At 39.3% G+C, this 22,868-nt stretch overlaps 1 protein-coding gene across 3 annotated transcripts in view; it reads right to left on the reverse strand.

Moving 5' to 3' along the window:
• ADCY8 (adenylate cyclase 8) overlaps window positions 1-22,868 on the reverse strand; it is a 271,269-nt gene that overhangs the window by 91,319 nt on the left and 157,082 nt on the right. For 2 of the 3 annotated variants that reach the window (XM_003256212.3, XM_030795007.1), the window contains exons 8-9: window positions 17,237-17,434; window positions 515-615 (exon numbers count right to left, since the gene is read on the reverse strand). In XM_003256212.3, the coding sequence (XP_003256260.1) occupies window positions 515-615; window positions 17,237-17,434 (299 nt within the window). The remainder of the gene's footprint in view (window positions 1-514; window positions 616-17,236; window positions 17,435-22,868) is intronic. The other variant, XM_030795008.1, reaches the window with a different exon arrangement.

A 22,868-nucleotide genomic window follows, 5' to 3' on the forward strand; every position in this document is an offset into this window, starting at 1 on the left:
CCCTCCTCTTCAAAATGAGGATAATCATGGCACCTACCTCATGAGGTTGTCATGGGGATTCCAGAAGCTTTTGGGTGTAAAGTATTTAGAACAGTGGCTGCCCACAAACAGGTGTTTGCATTATTATTAAAGTGTTGATTTTGCAGGCCCGAGGAGCTATGATGCTGTATCTGTGAATGAATTATACTCACAAAAGCACAAGTAAATGGTGATTGAGGTTCTTATACTTATTTTCTGCATTCATGGGTGTCATGTCAAGTAAGAGTGGGGCCTATTTTAATTTTGGTTTTGTTGTTTTTATTAAGATTGGGAAAAAGATTATTGTCTGGAAAGAGTTTTAAGATATTAGCAGAGTAAGACAACCAGAATAGACATTGATACTGTCAAACATTTTGGTATGGGTCCTGGACTCAGTTATTTTAAATTCTGATCCTTTGAAAAGTCAGCTGGCTGACTCCAGGTGAGGAATCTCACAAAGATATTTCACCGGATCAATTAGTTCTTTCATATTTACCTTGAAGAAGGAAGCAAACTTTGTATTGCCGTGATAAATAGAAGAACGATAAATGCACAGACCAAGTTTGACTTGAACACTTCATCCCTCATTTGAGAATACTGTAATTAAAAAAAGAGAGAATGAGTTACTTTGCAGCAGAGTTGGGTTTTGGAAGAATTAAATTTTAGCAGTGTTTGAGGTTGAGGGAAACAAGAAGAAACAAGGCAATTAGATTTTTTTTAAATTAAAAATAATTCATATCTTAATAAAACCTTCACAGAGCATTATCCCCATCCCTCCTGCCAACTTTCCAGTGAGAGTCCAGGAGTAAATAAATACAATGGGAGGGATACTTTGCATGAGCTTATCCAGTTCTTCCCCTCCCTCTGAACTAACATTATTTTAACAGAACAGAAGAGCGCGCATCCATATATGCAGCAAATCAAATTCGCATTGACTTTCTTCGTGAGTAAACTTAAGTCATATAAGGATCTTGCACTGTTTCATGTTAAGTTTGGGAATACAGGGAAATGTTTTACCAGGAAGTCTTTCTGCCTCCTTTTTTTATTAAAAATAAATTCTCAGGTTCTTAAAATAGAAAATAGCCTAAGAGATCTCCAGCTAGTGTAGCCCTTTCATTTCACAGAAGAGAAACCAAGACTAATAGACCAATATGCTTGATGCCCTTCTGTGTCTGCTCAAGGCAGCCCTGGGGAATGGTAACTTTATTTTCATTATCCAGAGTACTCAGTAATTTCATTGTCTAGTTTTAAAAGCTTCTAGAAGGTCAGCACTCAATGTGTATTTGCCTTACTTCTGCCTAGTCTCTTGAACCATCTTGGAGTTACTAAGCTGGGGAATATCTACTTCCTCCAGAAGGTGGGAAAGTTTTTAAAACTGAAAAAGACCTTAGAATTAGCCTAAACCAAGCCCCACATTTGACCTTAATGAGAGAGAGGTCTAGTAGCAGGCAGGTTATTTTGTTTTGGGGGGACAGAAAACTAAGAGTCGCTTGAAACTTTGTAATCCCTGATTTGCATTTCATGGTTACTTCATACAGGAAGCTGGCAAATAGAGGTCTCACAACATCTTAGGCTCTATGTCCACAATACCAAGACAAGGTTTCAGTCAGGTCAAGAAATAATAAAATCAGTCCCATCTGTTGTTGGTATGGTGTTTGCCATCAACAGTTACATTATTTTTATTGTTTTCTGACTTCTTGGTGTGGTCTGGGTTTTAGACTGAACCCTACTTCTCAGTGTCATAGCTAAGGTTTGGAGCATATCCTGTAGTTGTTGAGCTCTCTGGATGAAGCACAATGCTGTTCAGAGACTGCACGGTTATTGCTTTTGCAGGGCAATGCTTTTTCTACTCTCCAGTATTGAGGCCTCTGTCCACTTGCTGACAACCTGCTTGTTATCTGGAGGGAAACCAGGAACATGGCTCTGAAGAATCACTCTAAGCCATCCTCAACCCTGAGAAAACCGCAGAAAGCCCATATTATTAATGTTATTAATAGTTACCAATAGTGCTACCCAAGAACAGGTCACAATCATAGAGACCTACACAGAGCAGCTTGAAAATTAGCCACAAAGCAGTTAATTCAAAGAAAGATAAATGTTTGAACTCCTTCTAACAACCAATTACAGAGGATCTAATTATTCCTTGTTGGCTTACTGTTTTTTTATTTTGTTTTTTGTTTTGTTTTTTTTTTTTTTTTTTTTTTTTGAGACAGAGTCTTGCTCTGTCACCCAGGCTGGAGTGCAGTGGTGCGATCTCGGTTCACTGCAAGCTCTGCCTCCTGGATTCACGCCATTCTCCTGCCTCAGCCTCCTAAGCAGCTGGGACTACAGGCACCTGCCACCACGCCCGGCTAATTTTTTGTATTTTTAGTAGAGACGGGGTTTCACTGTGTTAGCCAGGATGGCCTCAATATCCTGACCTCGTGATCCACCCGCCTCGGCCTCCCAAAGTGCTGGGATTACAGGCATAAGCCCCTGCACCCGGCCGGCTTACTGGTTAATTTCAAACCAGCATGGTTGCGTAGATTTGATAATGAAAATTTAAAAACAGCAGTAATAATAATTTTAGTGTAGTTAATCAGTACACTAAAATTCCTCCTTTTCTTCTTCTTCTTCTTCCTCTTCCTCTTCTTCTTTTTTTTTTTTTTTTTTTTTTTTTTGATGGAGTCTTGCTCTTGTCACCCAGGCTGGAGTGCAGTGGTGCAATCTTGGCTCACTGCAACCTCCGTCTCCTAGGTTCAAGTGATTCTCCTCCCTCAGCCTCCTGAGTAGCTGGGATTACAGGTGCCCACCACCATGCCTGGCTAATTTTTGTATTTTTAGTAGAGATGGGGTTTCACCATGTTGTCCAGGCTGGTCTCAAACTCCTGACCTTGTGATCTGCCCACCTCGGCCTCCCAAAGTGCTGGGATTACAGGCATGAGTCACCGTGCCTGGCCCTTTTCTTCTTTTATGTCATCCACCCATCATCATCATCATCATCACCACCACCTGTCATCATCACTATCATCATCACAGCATCTTGGAGTTGTAACTGACTTCCCAATTCAGAAATCCTTTTCATATCATCCGATGACCCTCTCTGCTTTATCTGGGAAAGTGGGTTTCTTTTCTCTGGTCCTAAGCAGGGCATCTCAGGATTCTAAACACTCTCAAGTTGAGCGCTCAGATCCTGAGCTTGAGAGCTCATTGCTTTGCAAAGGCTTCCTTTCCATTATTGGCCCACGATCCCATGAAAAGATCCTTTGCTATAGATCCCAAGCCTGAGGCTCTGTGACTCGTTTTATGAATGTTTTTTGCTGATGACTTAAAAAATGTCCAATAATCATCATTTGTCCAGACTAAAGTTGCATAAGATATTATATTTTCAATTTTCTTCAGATGACAAATTGGGTGGAGACAAAGTATGAAGACTTACTTTGCTTTTAGATCTGTCACTACTTTATTGTGAGCAAAGCCAATTTCTTGGAATCTTACTTTTCTTATCTGTCAAATAGGAACATTAATATAGTTCATAAGTTTGGTGTTAATGTAGTTCATAAGTTTGAAGCATTCTATTATTTTCCATTTTGAACTTCAGTGCCTAGCATAACCACATAAAAGAAGAATCTTATAATTGTGAAGTTGACATCATCAAATATAAAATACTGTGTTTCAGAATGTGGTGCATTGTTACTCTGGAAATGCAAGGAGAGTAGGACTTGGAAAAGAAAATTCCTAATTGGCTCAGAATGATAGAGTACTGAGATTGAGTAGTGATTCATTTCACTTCCTCTTGACTTGTAAAGGTCTGAACACTCTGGCTCATAGCTTTATTAAGTTAGTTGTGTGCTTATGCCTGCCAAAGTTAAAGACTCCTTGTCTCATCCCTGTTCTGTCCTCACCTGACCCCACTTATCCTTTTATATCTCAGTTGTGAGCATGAACTAATCAAGAGCTAGATTAACTGGATTTGAATCCCAGCTCTAACACCTATGCAACCTTGGACAAAATCTTTGAGCTTTCTATGTCTCAGTTTCCTTATCTAGAAAATGGATATAACAATAGGAATTATCTCATAAGGGTTACTGGGAGAATGAAATGAGGTAATATATATAAGATGCTTAGAACAGTGCCTTGCATGATAACCCTGTATAAATGTTACCTACTGTCAATCAATTAATTATACATATTTTATTTCTATACTTTCATCTATGTGAAGCTTGCCTTTTCAATGGTGTTGCCTTGCAGGATGCTGTCTTCTATTCCTCTGTACAGTATTGTACCTTGCACTCAGCGATGACCCCAAAAGTGTTCACTGATTTTTCCACCATGTTATAAAAGATTCTTCTAAAGAAACTATAATCTCATGTGTGTTTTTTTTAACTTGGAAGAAGACCCCACTCTCATTATTCCCCTTGCTTCTTGAAAGATTACCCATCACAGGGTAGAATTCTTAACTTTTCTAGGATCCTTAGGAAAAGTGTTCTTGGAAATGACCTGTGAACCCTTATAATTTACTGAGCCCTTGGTCTACAAGAGAACTTGGCAATCACACACACACACACGCACGTGCACACACACACACATATGTGTACATATATATATATATTTTTTCAGATAAGAAACTTGAGGATCAGAGATGTGAAAGAGCTTGTCATAGTCAGTTGGTGGCAAAATTCAGACACTTGGAAAAAATTACAAATACTTCTTTGGAGATCTTAGATTAGGATTTGGAATATTATTATTTCTCAATCTTTAGGGTCTTAGTTGATTCAAAAAAAGGTCAAAATCTAGGATAAGGAATTTGAATAATAATGACTAATATCTAGTGCAAGGCTGGTGCTGTGCTACATGCTTTACATGAATGTTCTCATTTAATTATTACAACTCTTAAGGTCTTGTTTATAATATCTTCACTTTGTAGATAAAGAAACTGAGGATTTGAATAACTGAGCAACTCAACCACACCTTCACGGATTGCAAATAGAGAATCCAAAGAGTTTTGCTCTAGAGCGCAGGGAATCACTGGCTACTGCTTCCTTGCCATTTTCAGAGTAAGGCTATTTTGTTCATAGGTGCATGATCAGATTTCTTGGGTATATTTCAGTGATGCAATTTATGATATACAGAAAGGGAATGTGTTAAAAATTTGAGCCTATGTAAATCTTGGTTAGAATGAAAGTAAAGCATATGGGCAAAGAATGGACATTAGAAACAGCCTAAAAATTAGTTTAATAAAATGCCACTGCTATATTTTCTTGATTGATGAATGGATCCTCATCACAATGCAATGCAAAATAATGAGCCCCTTTTTAGACCAGGATGGGTGAACTGATAATAGGGAAGAAAACAAAAGACAGTAGATTTTATTTAAATGCAACAGAAGAAGAGTGACCACAATCTTCAAATGATAAACAAATCACTTCAAAAATGAAAATTCCTATTTGATTTGATGAAGTTCAGACCCATTCCTTCCAAGGAAGTGGAGCAGGATAAACTTGTGTTTCATTTTGTTCATGTCTGGGGATTCTGGCCCTGAATTATCTTGAAAGACATATTCAGAAATGAAATCATAGTCATGAGGGTCAATGGGGTTTTAGATCCACCACAAAGAAGCTGGGAAACCCCAGTCTGATCACATGCAAAACAAATCTATTTCAGATTTCTTATCCACAGAGAGATGATCAAGGAAGTTCGCTTACAGAGGTGATGGACAGAGCTTCCAGCCTTCCATGTTTCCATGCCTGGGATAGTCCTAAGAACTCTTCCTAGGTGAGGGGGAGGAAAACCACAGTGCTTTCTTAGACTCTCCATTTTGACTGTAAGCTAAAAGGCAGTGAAAGATTCTTACATTTCTACAAGATGTAGAGGATGCTTGTAACTAAAACAATTATCCAGTTAATTGCCTAAACTGTAACTGTACTCTGTTTTTTTTTTTTTTTTTTTTTTTTTTTTTTTGAGACGGTGTTTCACTCTTGTTGCCCAGGCTGCAATGCAATGGTGTGATCTCGGCTCAATGCAACCTCCGCCTCGCAGGTTCAAGTGATTCTTCTGCCTCAGCCTCCCGCACAGCTGGGATTACAGGCGTGTACCACCACACCCAGTTAATTTTTTGTATTTTTAGTAGAGACGGGCTTTCTCCATGTTGGTCAGGCTGGTCTCAAACTCCCAACCTCAGGTGATCTGCTCGCCTCAGCCTTCCAAAGTGCTGGGCTCACAGGCATGAGCCACTGCACCTGGCCACTCTGTCTTTGTATCAAAGATTGTAGGTGAGATTACAGAATCTTCTAGGTGGAGTGAATTGTATTTGTCATCTTGCTCCAATCTTTACTAATGCCAGTTTAACTCACTACTATCTCTCAGGTATAAGCTGTTAACTCCTGCTTGAATATTTCCAGTGTTGGGGGAAATCAACTCCTCACTTGGGAGCCTGTTTCATCTTTGGATAAATTTAGTTAGATTAAAGAAAATTTTCTAGCACATCTTTTATTAGTATATATTAATATATTTGTAAAAGAAAATTCTCAACTGGGATAACCTGTTCATTTTGCATTAGTGGATGAAGAAATTTAACCACTGTTCTGTTGTTAAATTCATGCATTCTGTAGCATGGCAGTAGCATGGAGCATCCTTAAAATAGACCATTTGGGCTGGGAGCAGTGGCTCATGCCTGTAATCCCAGTGCTTTGGGAGGCCGACGTGGGTGGATCATCTGGGGTCAGGAGTTCGAGACCATCCTGGCCAACATGGTGAAACCCTGTCTCTACTAAAAATACAAAAATTAGCTGGGTGTGGTGGTGTGCACCTGTAGTCCCAGCTACTCAGAAGGCTGAGGCAGGAGAATCACTTGAACCCAGGAGGTGGAGGTTGCAGTGAGCCGAGATGGTGCCACTGCACTTCAGCCTGGAAGACAAAGTGAGACACTGACTCAAAAATAAATAAATAAAATATACCATTTGGATACAAGGCATAATTGCAATGAGACTAATTTTCAGTAATTTTTAAATTTCAAAATAGACCATCTTCTCTATCTTGGTTCCTACACCAATAAAATTGTTATTAAGAGCAATCCTATGAGTGACAGGTGAGTGTGCAGAATGTCTCACTGACATACTTCTTCCCAAGTACACTGACCTCTGAACAAATGTGGATTTAATCATGTTAAGTTGACTCACAAGGAAACATGCTAACATGCGTTTAAGATCGATGGGCTTCAGAAGTGCAAGTCTGGGAGGACACCTGCCCAGGGGTGACAGAAGACCCTAGGTTGGTAATACGTTTCCTAATGTTATGCTCTTCCTTGATAGTGGGGTTAGACTGGGCACATGAGAATTTCAAGAAGAACTTTTAGAAACCTTCCAAACCACCATTCTTCCTGCTCCCCCTTCCCAACATCTTCCATCCTTGGGAGGAAGAACTCTTCCTTTCTTCACTGGTCTAGCTCCCCCACCCCCACCCCCAGCCATGGAGAAGCCAAGAGAGTGGTAACTATTGCTATATTCTTTACCTAGAAGTCCCTGGTTGTAGATGATAATGATGTCTACACATGAAGCATTGCAATTGCTTCAGTGACCAGGTCAATGGCCTCATAATTCTGTAATTCTGTATTACACTATTATAGGTGAAATTGGTACTTCTGACTCTGAAAATGCTGGCTTTATAGGACTGGAACTGGCTAATCGATCTGATTAAAAAATACACATGAAATGGCACTTGATATCATTTGACTACCTAGAGGGTGGTAGAAACAGCTGTAATTTTGCAAGGTAATATCAAGACAATAAAGGAGTCTTAAAAGGCTACTGTCTGACTAAGGGATGGATTTCTTCCCTAAGCCTCTTTGAAACCTGTCCTTCACATCTGAAGGAGGAGGCTAAGATAGTTATACTATGTTGGGACTTACCAGAGCAGTAAAAACTCAAGAGCAGCCTGATGCTATAACAGAATAAATCTTTAAAAATCATTTTAATAATAAGATCATGAAAATGACTAGGAGATATGTGATTTAGAAAAATGAAAGAGAAAAGCTGAGACCATTTGGTTCATGCTCCATGTTCCCATTTCTGTTCATCTAAATAAGACATGGAGTGGTTCAACAAATTCTGAATGTCTCCAAGACAAAAATGTGCATTTTGCTGATTACCTAATTTCAGAGTCCAACATCATAACCCATAAGAAAATTCATTCATTTGCTTAGCCTTCTTTTCTTTGCCCATATTTCTCCTTTATTATTTTATACTAATCATTACAACTCCAATAAAAGTTGATGGGATGAAGTAAGAAACATTTTAGAGTTTGTGATTCATTTTTCTTGAAGTTTTTAAAGCGTCCGTTTAACTTTGATTTTCTTTATAAATGACAGAAAAAAACTGAGAGACATTCTGGACATAGCTAAGAACCAATTGTATTGAGCCAAATAATTATCTAAAGATTCTCTTGTGTGGCAAATCCTTGGTTTTATGTGGCTGCTAACTGAAAAAAGAAGTAACATTAAATGAATGTTTTTGAAAATACTCAGCACAGAACTTGGTTCATAGTAAGCACTATTTACAATAGTTATCATAATATAAAACCGGCAAAAGCTTAGTTGTGTGTAACAAATGAAGCTCATTCAACTTCAGTTTTGTTGAATATGAATTTGAACTTTTTTTTTTTTTTGAGATGGAGTCTTGCTCTGTCACCCAGGCTGGAGTGCAGTGGTGCGATCTCAGTTCACTGCAACCTCTGCCTCCCAGGTTCAAGTGATTCTTGTGCCTCAGCCTCCCGAGTAGCTGGGATTACAGGTGTGTGCCACCACACCCGGCTAATATTTGTATTTTTAGTAGGGGCAGGGTTTTGCCATGTTGGCCAGGCTGGTCTCAAACTCCTGACCTCAAGAGATCCACCCGCCTCAGCCTCCCAATATGCTAGGATTACAGGCATAAGCGACCACTCCCGGCTGGATTTGATCATTCTAGGAGGCTATTTCTGGCTTTGTCTTCTCTTGAGCCATCTTGTCGCAACACTACCTCCTTGATTGCTCAAGCTAATCAGCCTTTTTTGGGATAGACAGTTCAAGGGTGGTTCGAGGACTCATCATTCCTTCTCCCACTGGCCTAAGAGAAAAAATGTTTCACGTGTTCATGTTTTCACTTATTTGATTCTTACGTGTTCATGGATAGCTAGGGTGATAGAGCTGCCTTTGTTTTCAGGCTACCTTTATCAAGATTGTGTCTGTTGCCAGAAACATGAAGTGGATTGTTTGTATATGTGTGTGCCTATGTATGTGTACATGTGTGACATGTGTGGATATTTGTGTGTGTGGGGGGAGGGGGGAATGAATAGAGGATAAAATAAATGTTCATGGTTTTAACTTTTTTTTTTTGCCTCTAAGGTGTATTTGCCATATGCATTACTGTATAACTCCTTCCTTGCAACCCACTGGCTGCATCCTTCATGAATTTCAAACTATATGAAAATCAGGTGCTTAGGAGAAAAACAGGACTTTTCAAGGTGTGGCAGAAGTGGTAGAATAGCTTGGGAGACACAGTGAACTCTACTTCAGGTGCTTAGGACAAAGACAGGATTTTTCAAGGTGTGGCAGAAGTGGTAGAATAGCTTGGGAGACACAGTGAACTCTACTCCAATCCCCACTCTGCTGCCTTCTATTACTGTGGGCCTTGGAAAAGCTGCTCAAACTCTCTGAGACTCCCTTACCTGTCAAACAGTACAATTAGTACCTCCATAAAGAAAGTTGTGACACTTAAGTAAAATGAGGTAAAACATTTAAAATAGTCATGATAGGGCCTGATATGGTAGTAAGTGATCAGCAAATACCAGTTTCTTTGTCATATTGCTGCCTCAGTTGCAATTCATTGCAGCCTCCAAGGCACTTAAGTGTTATCTGCATTTCATCTGTACCACCTTGCAAAGTGGCCATTATTATGCCCAGTTTTAGGATGGGAAGTTCCCAGATCACAAGCCAGAGTGTAAGTTCCCAGGGCACAGAAGCTGTGGCTTTATGTCTTCCTATATCATCTCGGTATAAGATGCCCAATGGAGTGGACACAAACGGAATCTAAACCAAGCAGAGTGAATGCTCTGAGCTGTTCCTGATGGACTTCCCAAGAATCAATAGTGTGAATGCTCTGAGCTCTGCTGGAGGCACTTTCCAAGAATCACTAGAGTGAATACTCTGAGCCATGCCTGATGGACTCCCAAGGAATCACAAGAAGTGTGGACAGAAAGACAATCTTTTGCAGGAGCATAAAGAAACCCATGCGTGAAATATCTAATCCTTGGCTGGCTTATCCTCACAGGAAGAAAAGCATGGCCTTTGGGAATGATCAAACACCAATCATTCTTAAAGAGAGAAACATTCCTTCTTATCTTTTTTTGGAAAATACTGATAATAAGGATCTTAGAATAATCAAATCATTCAGAGAAAAGACAAGCAAATGACACCTACAAATTTAAACACATCTCAGAGGCCAAGGTGGTCACTGCTTGTGCTCAATGATCCTGGGAGATTGATGGAAGCACCTCTTCCAATGAGCTACAAGGCTGTACTTGCTTAGATTAATGAAGGTTGTAACCATTGTACCCTGGGATACAAGACACATTAAGATTGGCCCATGTGAGATTTATCTTAAAGAGGGTCTTGTCTTGTGCAGGTTTGGGTTGGAAGAGGATTAATTAGAAGGACAAGGGAAAAGAAAAACTATTGCATTTATACAAACTTCTGTTATATGAATATTGTGCCATTTAATTTTCACAACAACCCCTAGGGGCAGACAATCATACTCATTTCAATGAGATCAAGCCCCTTGCTTTGTATCACCCAACCAGTAGCTGGTTGGAACTGGGTTCAAGTCAGGAATCCAGTCTATGTTCTTTCCTCTGTCTTTCAACAAAGAGTAAATACTGGTGAGCGAAATGAGGATTTTATACGTGTGTGCGGGTATCCTTTTGAGTGACAGAAAGATATCAACTTGTCATTACCCATTATTGATCAGTAAACTAATCAACTGTCCTTTATGCCGACTTCTATTTCCAAAGTGGGACTTGAACTGAGGTCTAGTTGATCCCAAAGACTGTGGTCCTGAAGCCGTTATTAGCCTCATGGAGACATCTCCTCTAGCTTTGTTAAAAGCCGTATTACCCTTGAGTTAGGACTCGGGGATTTTTTGATGTACGCTGATCTCTGAAGATGTGGGGCAAGTGACCAGCCCGAGTCTCATGCTCAATCAAGGACAGAGAAAGATGGCCAACAACCTAGAATAACAAAATCCAAAAAAGAGTATTTACCAAAATGCAGGTCTTCTTGCAAAATCAGAATCTTGGGGGCAGAGTGATGGGATGGCACCTGCATTTCAAACAAGATCCCCAGATGATTCTTAAGTTTGAAAACTATTAGCTCTGAGACAAAGAGAGTCTTAGTACATAAATTTGTCACAAGGACAAAGGATGCCTTTTCTCAAAACAATTAAGAATCAAGAGGAAAAATATCAGCATTAAAAGAAGGAAGGAACTTTAATCTTCCTTGATATGGCTTGATTATAACACTTTACCCACAAAAATGACCATATCCAAAGCATAAATATCCAATCAATTTTGAAGTATATATTAAAAATATCTTAATCTTTATTCAAGATGAGGAAGTCACCCTATTCTAAGGTTATAATATTGTTTTTGGAACACTTAGCTTAATGAAATAATTCCAAATAAGTGTTCCTATGTTATTAAGCTCTCCTAAGACGCTAAAGGTTTTGGGTTGGCTACTCTGGCTTGGAAACATCCATAAGTAAATGTAATTAATTGTCTTCCCTATCCTAAGCCTCATTCAGAGCCATTTCCCAGAAGAGAAGTGAGGACCAGAGGCTGAGAAACATCTTCTTGTAAGTGCTCTGAAAATGGAGGGGCCCAAGATAAGTGATCCCACAAAAGGTTAAGTTCCTCAGTGTGTAAAGAAGTCCCACAAATAAAAAAGACAAAGGTGAGCACTGCAATAAAAGATTGGCGATGAAGACAAATGTGTAAATAATACCATCAAGGTAAGAGAAATGTGCAAGTCACAAAAGGAGAACTATAAAGGCCAAAATATGTACTGACAAAGCTTCAACTGCAATAATAATTTTAAAAATAAAAACAGAAATGCCAGGCAGGTGCTGCTTTTTCTTATCAAATTGACAAGTTTTTAAAAGTGTAAGCACAATTTTTGAGGGCAATTTCAAAATGACTATTAAGTATTTTTAAATGTGAATTGTCTTTCACCCACCCCTAGGATTTTATCTTAAAAAATAAATAAGCAAAAATGCATAATTTAACTATGAGAATAGTCATTACAACATAATTTATAATTTATAATAGTGAAAAACTTTTCTTAAAAGCCTGAAATGGTTAAATGTGCAATGAGATAGTATGTAAATACTAAAATTACTGTGTAAGTGAATATTTAATAATGGGGAAAAAAGCTCAAGCAAAGAATGTTTAACACTATGTTACAAAGCCCTGTGCATACAATGGTCTATTTTTATAAAAATTGTTGATATGGTTTGGCTCTGTGTCCCCACCCAAATCTCAACTTGTAGCTCCCATAATTCCCACATGTTGTGGGAGGGACCCAGTGGGTGATGACTCAATAATGGGGGTGGGTCTTTCCCATGCTATTCTCATGATAGTGAATGGGTCTCATGAGATCTAATGGTTTTTAAAATGGGAGTTTCCCTGCACAAGCTCTCTCTTTGCCTGCTGCCAGCCACATAAGATGTGACTTGCTCCACCTTCACCTTCTGCCATGATTGTGAGGCCTCCCAAGCCATGTGGAACTGTAAGTCCAATAAACCTCTTTCTTTTGTAAATTGCCCCATCTTAGGTATGTCTTTTTCAGCAGCATGAAAATGGACTAATATGGTTGTGTACATAAGTCTATAGATTCACACTCACGTAAGACCAGAATGACAGATGCCAGAATGGTAACAGTGGTTACCTGGGGTTGAAAGATCCAAAGAGATGTCATTTTTTTCTTTTTGCCTTATACTTAGTATCAACTTTTACTAGTGAAAATGCATTCTTCTTTTAGTAAGAAAATATCTAATAAGAAATTCCAATAAGGAAATACCAATGTGATTGGTAGCATCTGATAGACACATTAAGTTTTCTACATCTCTTTACCATAGTTCAGATTTGTGCTTGCCCATGAAATCTGTAAGCTCACTTAGGAAATATCTAGCCTGACTAAAGAAGGGCAAAGGATTCATCTGGGAAATGTGGGAAGAGCTGAAGAAGGCCTTTGGCAACTGGAATAGGTCTCCTCTCCCCTATCCAGAGGTCTGCTTAGAAAGTCCTGATGATTGGCTGGGTAGTGAAGGAAGATGTTGAGTCACTAATTCTAACCTGGCTGAGGCCCAAGCCTTGGGTCACATGACTTGTTACATATCATCCACACTGGGTGATTCTTTTAGAGTGAAGGGAGGTGATACTAATTTCACATTGTAAAAATAGGCATCTACTACTCTCCTGGGCAAACCAGGACATATGGCCACCATGGTCATAGGAAATTCATAGATTTATAGCATTAACTGCTGAAGTGGTCAGCAGCTGTCCAATGTCCTCATTTCACAGATAAAGAATCCAAAGACTAGAGAAGGAAAGATGTGTTCGCTAAGCAACATGAGTCATGAGCATACTGTTCTGAAGCTTAACTCAAAAGACTCCTGTGAGGGAGCAGGGAGTGAGCCACCTTTGAAATTCCATGGCAGGGAGTACACAGAACTTTTATTCTCTGCTGAAACTCCACTGAAAAGAGTCAGATCAAAATTGACCCATGCCTTTCGGCTCTTAGAGTTCACAAAAAATATCCTGATACCAGCTACAGGGGGTGAGGGAGTCTTATCTAACCTTCTTAAACTGAGTCTTTATTAATTTCCTTATTCATTCAACAAGTATTTATGCAATACCCTGAAGTATATAAAAGTCCTGTTTCACATAATGTTGTGGATAGGTATGCCAATTATTATAGGCAAACGTGGCCAGGGAATGTCTGAATGATATTTCTATACATTTCAATGGAGCTTTGTTCATTTCGGTGTTTGAACATTTCAGTGTTCTCATAAAGGTGGAAAGGCAAACGGGTTCCCTTATTCATTTGTCTTCTTATTGTTCAAACAGAATAAAGCGTTTTCTTTCCTACAAAGATTGCAAAGGAACAATTATTTCCATTTCCATTTTTCCTTTCAGAAAACATACTTTTATGGTCCAGACTTGTTCCCAAGAAGAAGGGTAGGGCAGTGGGAAGAGAAGAGGCTTTAGAATCATAAATATTGTATGTATTTTAAAAATTCTAACATATATATTCTTAATAAAAATGTACAGTTTTCCTTAAAATGTACACCTTAACATCTCTGAAATCAGCATGCACCTTATTATCAGGGGAATCCTAAAATCTTGAGTTCTTTCCAGGGAGGTTTGCAATTGCTTCTGTGGTCACCAGGTGGCAATATCAACCCAGGATCATTTTAAATTAAATTATCTGATAATTTTGTTTTTTTTTTTTTGTCCGCATTCAAAGTGTGAATTCATGCAGCAAACCTATGCAGATTCCATTTTGGAGTTTAAATTCTTGGGGAGCTTCTTCCCTTTATTTAATCAATACCAGGGTATAGGCATATGGGTTTCCTCACTACCCTTGTCTAAGGGGGATGTCCCAGCAGCCCCTCAGCCCCCCATATCCTTACCCTGAGGGTGTAAGCCCAGTTTATTAGTGTGTGTGTGTATGTGTGTGTGTTTCCTCTTAGAACCCCATATTGAGGTTTTTTTTTCCTTTCTGAGCGCTGCATAGAAAATAGAGCATCTCACAGTTGATGACACCTTAGAGTCAATGAAATATAGTAGCTGGATTTTGAGATCTAAGATCTCTACTCAACCTCTTGGAGGTTCAGTTTTCTCTTTTGTAAGTGGAATAGTAAACTGATATATCTAACAGCAAACACAGAGGAAGTGCATATTAATGCTATTTTCTGATTCTGGAATCCTATGTATTTGAAAGCCTTGTTTTAATTTTGTTATGGCTGTAGGACCCTTTCCTACTTAGCCTCTCCTGTAAACTCCCTCTCTGTGCCTCTCACTGCATCCAAAGTTTGACAAAAGGAAAAGGAAGACAGCACAGGATTGTCTTCTTTGTACAAAACCCTGGGAAATCAAGTCCTGGGGACGCCTGGCAGAGGCAGCATAGTCAACAGACAAGAGCAGTGGCTATGGCATCACGGTGGGCTCAGATTCCAGTCCCTCTCTGACAGTTTGACTTTGGGAAAGCTTCATAATAGTTTCTCCATGTCTCCTTTCACCAAGTATAAAATGAGGCTCATAATAACATCTGCTTTTTATTACCATTTTTGTCAGTTGATTTATGCAGACAGCTTAGAAATAGTGCCTGGTACTTGGTAAATACCCAATGAATATTACTTGTGATCTATTCTCTGCTCGGCAGTAACACAGTCCCTAGAGATGGTCTCAGAGCAAGAGTCAATGAAGAATATCTTGGTGACAGGAGAGGAGTGATCATTTACTGATACGTCCTGTTGCCGTCACCACTGGGGAACCCACGTAATGCATAGCACAGGCTAGGTGGTCTGTGGCTAGACTGTCAATGGGCAAGTCCCACGTTTGTTCAGCGTGCTGTCCTCTGGCTCTTCTAGAAGAGTCTTCCCTGGTCACAGAAATCAACCTCAGGCACGCTGTGCCTCCCTTAGGTCCATTTCTGCTCCATTACCAGATGGCTGCAGATGAGATGTGAATGCTATTAAATAAAACACACTAGAAACTATCTGTAGTATGCAGGGGTTAGGTTATTAGTGAAGCAAGTACATCTTTAGCAAAAATAAATGAAAGCGTTTTGTATAGCTCTGGACACAGGTATTTACACAAGCTAATTGAGAAGTTTCTTTGTAAAGCCATCTGCTCTTCATCCTAGCTTTTTCAGTGCAGTAACTAGGAAAGAAAATGCATTTAATTTGGACCTTAAGCCCTTAGTTCTATGGTGAATAAGAGAAGTGTGTCTGCTACTTTTTTTGTCGGGGATTGAGTGAGGCAAAATGTTTCTTTTCCTTTTGTTAGTACATAGACACAATCCATCTCAACTTGGGAACTGTAGGTGAAGGTATTAATTTTGGAGTCTGCAATCCTTAGGTACTTATCAAAGAAGCTCACTGGGAATGCTGTATGTGCACAGAATTGTGAATTCTCTAAACTAAGGAAAGCAAATCTCACAGGCAGTTGAACAAACTTACAAAAAAATTGCTCACTGGAGCTTTACAGAGTATTGAATCAGATTCCTGAAATTTGCTTGTAGATTCCCTGCTGTTCCTGCCCGAGGCTCCTGCAGATGCCAGGCACTTCTTATGCTCAGTCAAGGAAGGTCTGTCAGCTTCTATCAGCACAAGGGAGCAACCCAGTTAAGCAGGGTCGGCACCCCATCTGCCCACTCCCCTCTCCAGTTCAAAGCTGAGGTGGGGGAGGGGAATGGAAAAAGTCATCATTAATATGGTGATAGCTGCCATCCTTGAACACTTTACCTAATCAAGGTATTGCCCTGAAGACTTTCATATTAACTGTGAGGTAGGTGCATTCATTATCCTCATCGTACAGAGGGGAACTCATGCTCAGAGAGGTTACTTTACTTATCTAAGGTCACATAGCAAGAAAGTGGCAGTGGTGGAATTCAAATTTGACTCTAAATCCACAACCCATCTTTCTACTATGCCTAGGTCAGAGGACTCTGAGGCAGCAGACAACTGAGAAAAGGGGAGAATAGATATCTAAAATCTAAGAAAGACAGTGTTTATCACTGACGCTTACATCAAGTTATTGGGTGCCCTCATTTATTATGTTAAAATGGTTGCAGCTGATGTGAATTCATCTAAAAGCAAAGGTAAGTGGCTGTTAATGCCGCTTGGCTTAATAATCTCAAAGTGAAAGAAACTCTTTTGATGCTTACTGAGTTAAAGGAGTCTTTGTTCTTTGAGTCTTCTTTTCCTTAAAGAGCAAGCTGATGTTCTCTTAATCTAACTCTCATCTCCTTTCATGGCCTTCAGTCTACTCATGATTTTCAGGCAGAAAAATGAAAGACAGTACCAAACCAAACCGAACAAACGAACGAACAAAGAAACCAAAACCACAGCCCCTGGGCTGTCTCTCTAGTCCCATGAACATTTACAACAATTTACTCAGAAAAAGAGCCGCTGTGGAGACCCAGCTCTACCTTGTGCTCCAGGCTGGAGTCTTTAAACATCAGTGAGAATGGCTTGATATGCTCTCTTCTCAATTTATCGCCACTCCGCAAGTCGATGGTATGTTCTATTCTCTTGTTAATTTCCTCAGGCCCAGACTGGACATGCAAAGCTTGTGCAAGATGGTTTGGAAGCAGATTTATTGAATTTCTTGTTAGGGCAGCCAGAGTCTGGGGGGAAAGCACATGCAAACACAATAAACCTGCTAGTCCCCTTTAGATAAAAAAGAAATGCAATGTTTTAGATCATGTTGCATTGCAGACAGTAATAGCATTCCATGCAGTTGTATTCAGGGAAACCTACAGAAGTTGATCTGATAGCATTTGGTGCAGAGATATACAACCTGGCAAAATATCACATCCAGAGGGACACTTCCCTTTTCTCTATGTAGGCACACTGAATTCCTTTGGTTGAGGTATTTGGAGAGTTGTTGGCTTAGAAATGTTAATCAAGACCCTTTCTCTAACCAGGCACAACCTGGGTATGAGAGAAAGAGAACCAAAAAAATAACAGAAAGTAAATATATGTTAAAAGTCCACAAAAATGATCATCTCCATCTGAGTAGATTCCACATTTTCATGTGACCTTTCATTTAATGGTGGTGGAGAGACTTGGGGTCTTATGGCTTGCATTTTTTTTTTTTTTTTTTTTTTTTAGCATTACTCATAGAAAGACAGCCAAATGTGCCAGGATCTGCTCCTTAAACTTGATAAAGATTGTTAAATTTTTTACTTCGCTAATATGTCCCTCCCTCAGCATAGGCCATTATATATCTATATATTCATATAGATATATGTGTGCAATTTCTTTTAGGTAAAAAATGCAAGCAAGTTGCAGCCTCCCACCATTTCACAGGGTTACACAGCACGAGACGGGGAAAGGCATAACCACCATGGTTGGTCACTGGATATGGATACATGGGTACAGAAACTGCATTGGCTTATGAAGACACACCAGGTTTGGCAGGGACACCTTTTCTCCTGGTGATTCAGTAGTCATGATTAGATTAACTGGCTGGATCTAGCCAAATGCAGTGTTCACTCACAGCACCAATTTAAGGCAGCTTCTTAGACAAAAAAAAAAAAAAAAAAAAAAAAAAAAAGTGTGAGTTGGACCTGAAGGGATATAGGGACAAGGATGCCCAACCCATCCTTCCAAGAGATTTTCTTGAGGGAAAGTAGAGGATGCTACGCATCTGTAGAGTGAGTAAGGAAGTGAAAATTCTCTGCCTCTATACACCCTCACTGCATTTGCTTTTCTCTGCCAGCCTTTCAGCTTGGCTATGTTTAGAACACAGGCTAGACGAAGATAAGATTATAGAGTCATCAAATGGCAGCCTGTGAGAGGTGACATAGGACCTTGCAGATCCTCTTGCCAAACCTTCAGATATCGATGAGCCTCAGAGAGACTTGCTCATTTGCCGCCAAGCCAGATCTGCTGACTCCAGGACCACAGGGGGAGTCAGGAGCTTTGACCTCTGTGAAGCCATCCAGCCCACCCCAAAAGGATTCTCCCTATGGTGTTATTGAACCCTTCATTTTAACCTTCATGAAGGTAATCAATGTAACATAAATTCAAAGCTTCTAAAGCATTCTATAGCAGGGCTCATCACGGCTAGAATTTACTGAAACCCTCTTCTCCAGCCCTAGAATAAAGAATAGAGCTGCATGTGCCAACATGAGAAAGCAAAGTATATGCTCTTAGGGCACTGAAGCATGTAATTTCAGCTCTGAGTACTAAGGAGACTACTACAGAGAAAAAAATAGATGTTAGGGGAAGGCATGTTGGGAGAAGGGCTGGAGCAGAGACAAGGAAGCAAGAACCAATGTTCCAGATAATTGAACAGCAGGATACACGCGGGGCCAGAGAGTTTAGTCTCTGGAATTAAATGCTATTAGTGCAGCATACCAGAGAGCAAAGGAAGCTGAACTGTCGGCCACTTGGTGGATTTCTCATTGGTTTTTTGGTCAGAAGTTTTTTTCATATGGCATGGAAAGTGATAAAACTCCATTTTTCATCTTGGAGAGGAGATGGAAATGACAGTCTAGCTGTCCTTGTCTGAGCATACATTCTGACCTTGGGATGCCAGGGTGCCCTTGTAAGTGCTTGGAGCTGGGGTCTAACAGCTGGAGATGAAATCTGCTACAACATCTAAGCACATTCATAGTTAGGCATCTCTCACTGTCTGATATTTTTATTTATATATGGTTTTCCTTCTATTAACTAAATTGAGCTTATCCACTCTACCAGTCCCTTATGACTTCAGTGACTCTAAGACTTTTGGATTTCACAGAGGAGGGAAGTTTCAAAAAATAGTTTGGGGATTGATTTCTTTAAATTACAGTAGCAGCAGCAGCAGTAGCAACTACAGCTCTTTAATATGACCATTATGTAATAGAAGAAAGGGCATTTTTTTTCCTCAACAGGAATGATGTAATCTCAGAATAAAAGACAGTCCATTACATTGAATACGTTTAGTTTAATAAATAACTATCTACTTTGTCCTTATTTTTCTCATATTAATGTGAACTGGTGAAAATGTTAGCAGGAACCGATACTGGTATGTAGAGGACATTTGGAAATTAGGAATAGACATTGCTTCCTGGTTGCCCGTGCTGTATTCAGCTGTACATTCAGAGAAGGATTCTGCTGCCATTGGCCGCTTCTGTAGGACAGAGACCAGTGAAATGTCCTCCTTTCGAAGCTCCCCTGCTCCTCTCCACATTCTGTTGGCTGTCTATGTGGTTGCTTCAAATGAGAGAGAAATTTAGAGGCATTCTTCTTTCTTTCATCACCACCACCAAGGTATAGGTAATAGTTGGGAATGAGCTCCTTTCATCAAAATGTCAATAATGTGGTGGAGAATTCTTTTCTTGCCCATGTAGTTATTTTTATTCTTTGCAAGTGTTTTCCTAGCATTTTATGCAGGTAGTCAATTTTCAGTGATATTTTTTCTGATTATTTCCTCTGTCAATTACATATGACAATTACACATGCTGTTTGGCCAGCAACCTCTCTAGCACCTACCTCACTCCTTAGGAGTATATGTGCTTAAGGGAAGACCATCATTAACTCAAGAAGGCAAGCAAATTGAAACTAGAAAGGGACATCAGGAAATCATCTGCTTTCATGTAACCCCCAGTACACTGCAAAGCATACATGTCTTTGGGGGTCACTATGATTTGGGGTTATCTGTGATACCCCTCTATCTCATTAGTCTTTAGTAATGACCACTAAGATGTCACCTTCAGTGGGATAATGTTACCAACATAAAAAATCCATACACTGATATATTCAGTGATTCATTTTTAATCAGTAGTGGAGACAGGTATAACTTGTCTTATTTGTCTATTTAGAGTCATACTGGAATGAGCTATTTTTAATAGAATAGGGTTTTCTCTTTTTAAGACTTACAGCACCAGTGTGAGCTAGACTGAAATCATGTTTAAAAATAGCATAAGCTTCCAAATATGATTCCAGTATTAAATTGACCTCCAAAATGTTGAGACGGTTCTTTCACATAAACACCTTAAACAATTGGCTAAAGAATAGGAAAAGCAAATGGATAAAATGGAATAAAATGGAAAATGCCATAATACTTGACTATAATATAATATATATATAATAGAATACACATATTTGAACGTATGCTTCAATGTATGATTGAAGTATACATTGTACTTATATATATGTATATGTGTATACTTAGCTGGTGTTTTTGATATTTGAGATGTCAGATTGAAGCAGCAATGTAATAAATAATGTTATAAATGATGTTATAAATAAATAATGCTATTCATTTACTTTAGCTGGTGTTTTAGATATTTGGGAAGTCAGGTTGGAGCAGCAGAAGTGGCAGAGTTTGCAGCTGAGATGGCCTCTGATGACTGAGTTTTTTCCCAAAAAGATGTTGAATTCCCTAGATTTATCCTAATGGAGATTCGTGCTCTCCTCAGGTATTTCCCTAAATGCTTCCTCCCTCACAGGTGCTTGAGACAGATCAAAGTGCAAATGAGAACCAGAGTTCCTTCTGAACTGAGTATCTGATGATAGGATCTTGCTTGACAGTTTGGGGGTTCTGGGGAAAATTATAATGAGAGGCTCAGGTAGTCCTTTGTAAATTGCATTTGAATGGGCTGGGGGAAGTCACAAATCCTCTTAAGCTCATCATTTGGTTTATGATCGAAGACTCTTCTTTAGGACTTGTCTTTTATCTGTGTTGCCAGTAAAATCCTACTTTTCTTGCAGATCCTATCACTTCATGGATTGTCATAAAATTTAGTATTCATTAATCAGTTTGTCACAGCAAATAATTCTTCCCAGCAAGATTGCAGGCTGAAGGTGCACTGTCTAGAAACATCCAGTTTTGTTGAGTCAAAACCATTTTAGATCTTAGGGATCATATGCTCAAATCTCAAAAGACCCTTAAAAGCATCCTTATAGACACTGCAAATCAGCTTACCTAGTTACAGTACTGGAGTGATCTATTTCATTGTTAGATCCTTCTAATTCACTCTTTCTCAAAAATGTGTTTCAAGAAGCACAAGAATGAGATGCTTCATTACAAAGTGGTTCTGTGGACCAATCAGTTTAGAAAATGTAGATCCATTATTTGTTTACTGCCATTTCTCTTTACCTTAATTTTGTCTCTTTTGTTCATTTCTTTATCCCCAGGTCCTATGACAATGCCTGATACTTTGTAGTCACTTAAGTACTTTGTAACCACAATAAATGTGTTTACTGAATGAAAAATTTCTTATATCTTCCTATCTCAATACACTTTATTGAGATAAAGGCACTGATAAGTTCTGCAGAAATAAGACTTTTAAACTCTGCATCTTCCAAACTTTTTTGACCACAAATCCCCCTTTTCTTGAATTGCCTCTATATGTTTCATGGAATGCTATTTGGGAAACAGTGCTTTAAAGTTCTTCCCTGCTTTTATTCACAATTTCCACACACTGGACCTGTTTCTGATCTCTGAACAAGATTTACATCCATCTCCCTCCATGTGGCTGCTTTCCAGTGTCCTTAGCTTTCTTCACCAGGCACATGAAATGTATTTCCCCAGTTGTTCCATAGGTGATGTAGTTTCTACATATTGCACAATTCTTCTTAGTTTGTCCTTGCCTTGTGGGTACTGCTTCACAGAGTATCAGACCCAATGCACGTGGCATCTGACCTTGTGGTGGAGCATGGACACCTAACATAATCTGATCTATTAAGTAATTACTCATTTTATGCATTGAAACATGTAGCATCTAGGCATGTATCCTACTGCTACTAAAAAAACAAGTAAGACATTACCTCCTCCAGTAAGCCTACTCTGAGGCTGCAATTGTCCTTATCACCATTACTATGATTCATTGTATTTGCCTAATTAGGTGATTGTTTCTCTAGACTATGATCTCCCTGAGGCCAGGCACTGTGTTTTATCTATAACTGAGTCTCCGGCACCTGGTATATTTGCTAGGTTCATAATAAGTGTATATGAAAGGAAGGAATGAATGAGTGGATAGATGAAAGGTCGAATGCCTTTATAAGAAGATTGTCGAACACATGCACACAGGGTGGGGAACATCACACACCGGGGCCTGTTGTGGG

The sequence above is a fragment of the Nomascus leucogenys genome, chromosome 16, assembly GCF_006542625.1.
Source record: "Nomascus leucogenys isolate Asia chromosome 16, Asia_NLE_v1, whole genome shotgun sequence".
Lineage (NCBI taxonomy): Eukaryota > Metazoa > Chordata > Mammalia > Primates > Hylobatidae > Nomascus > Nomascus leucogenys.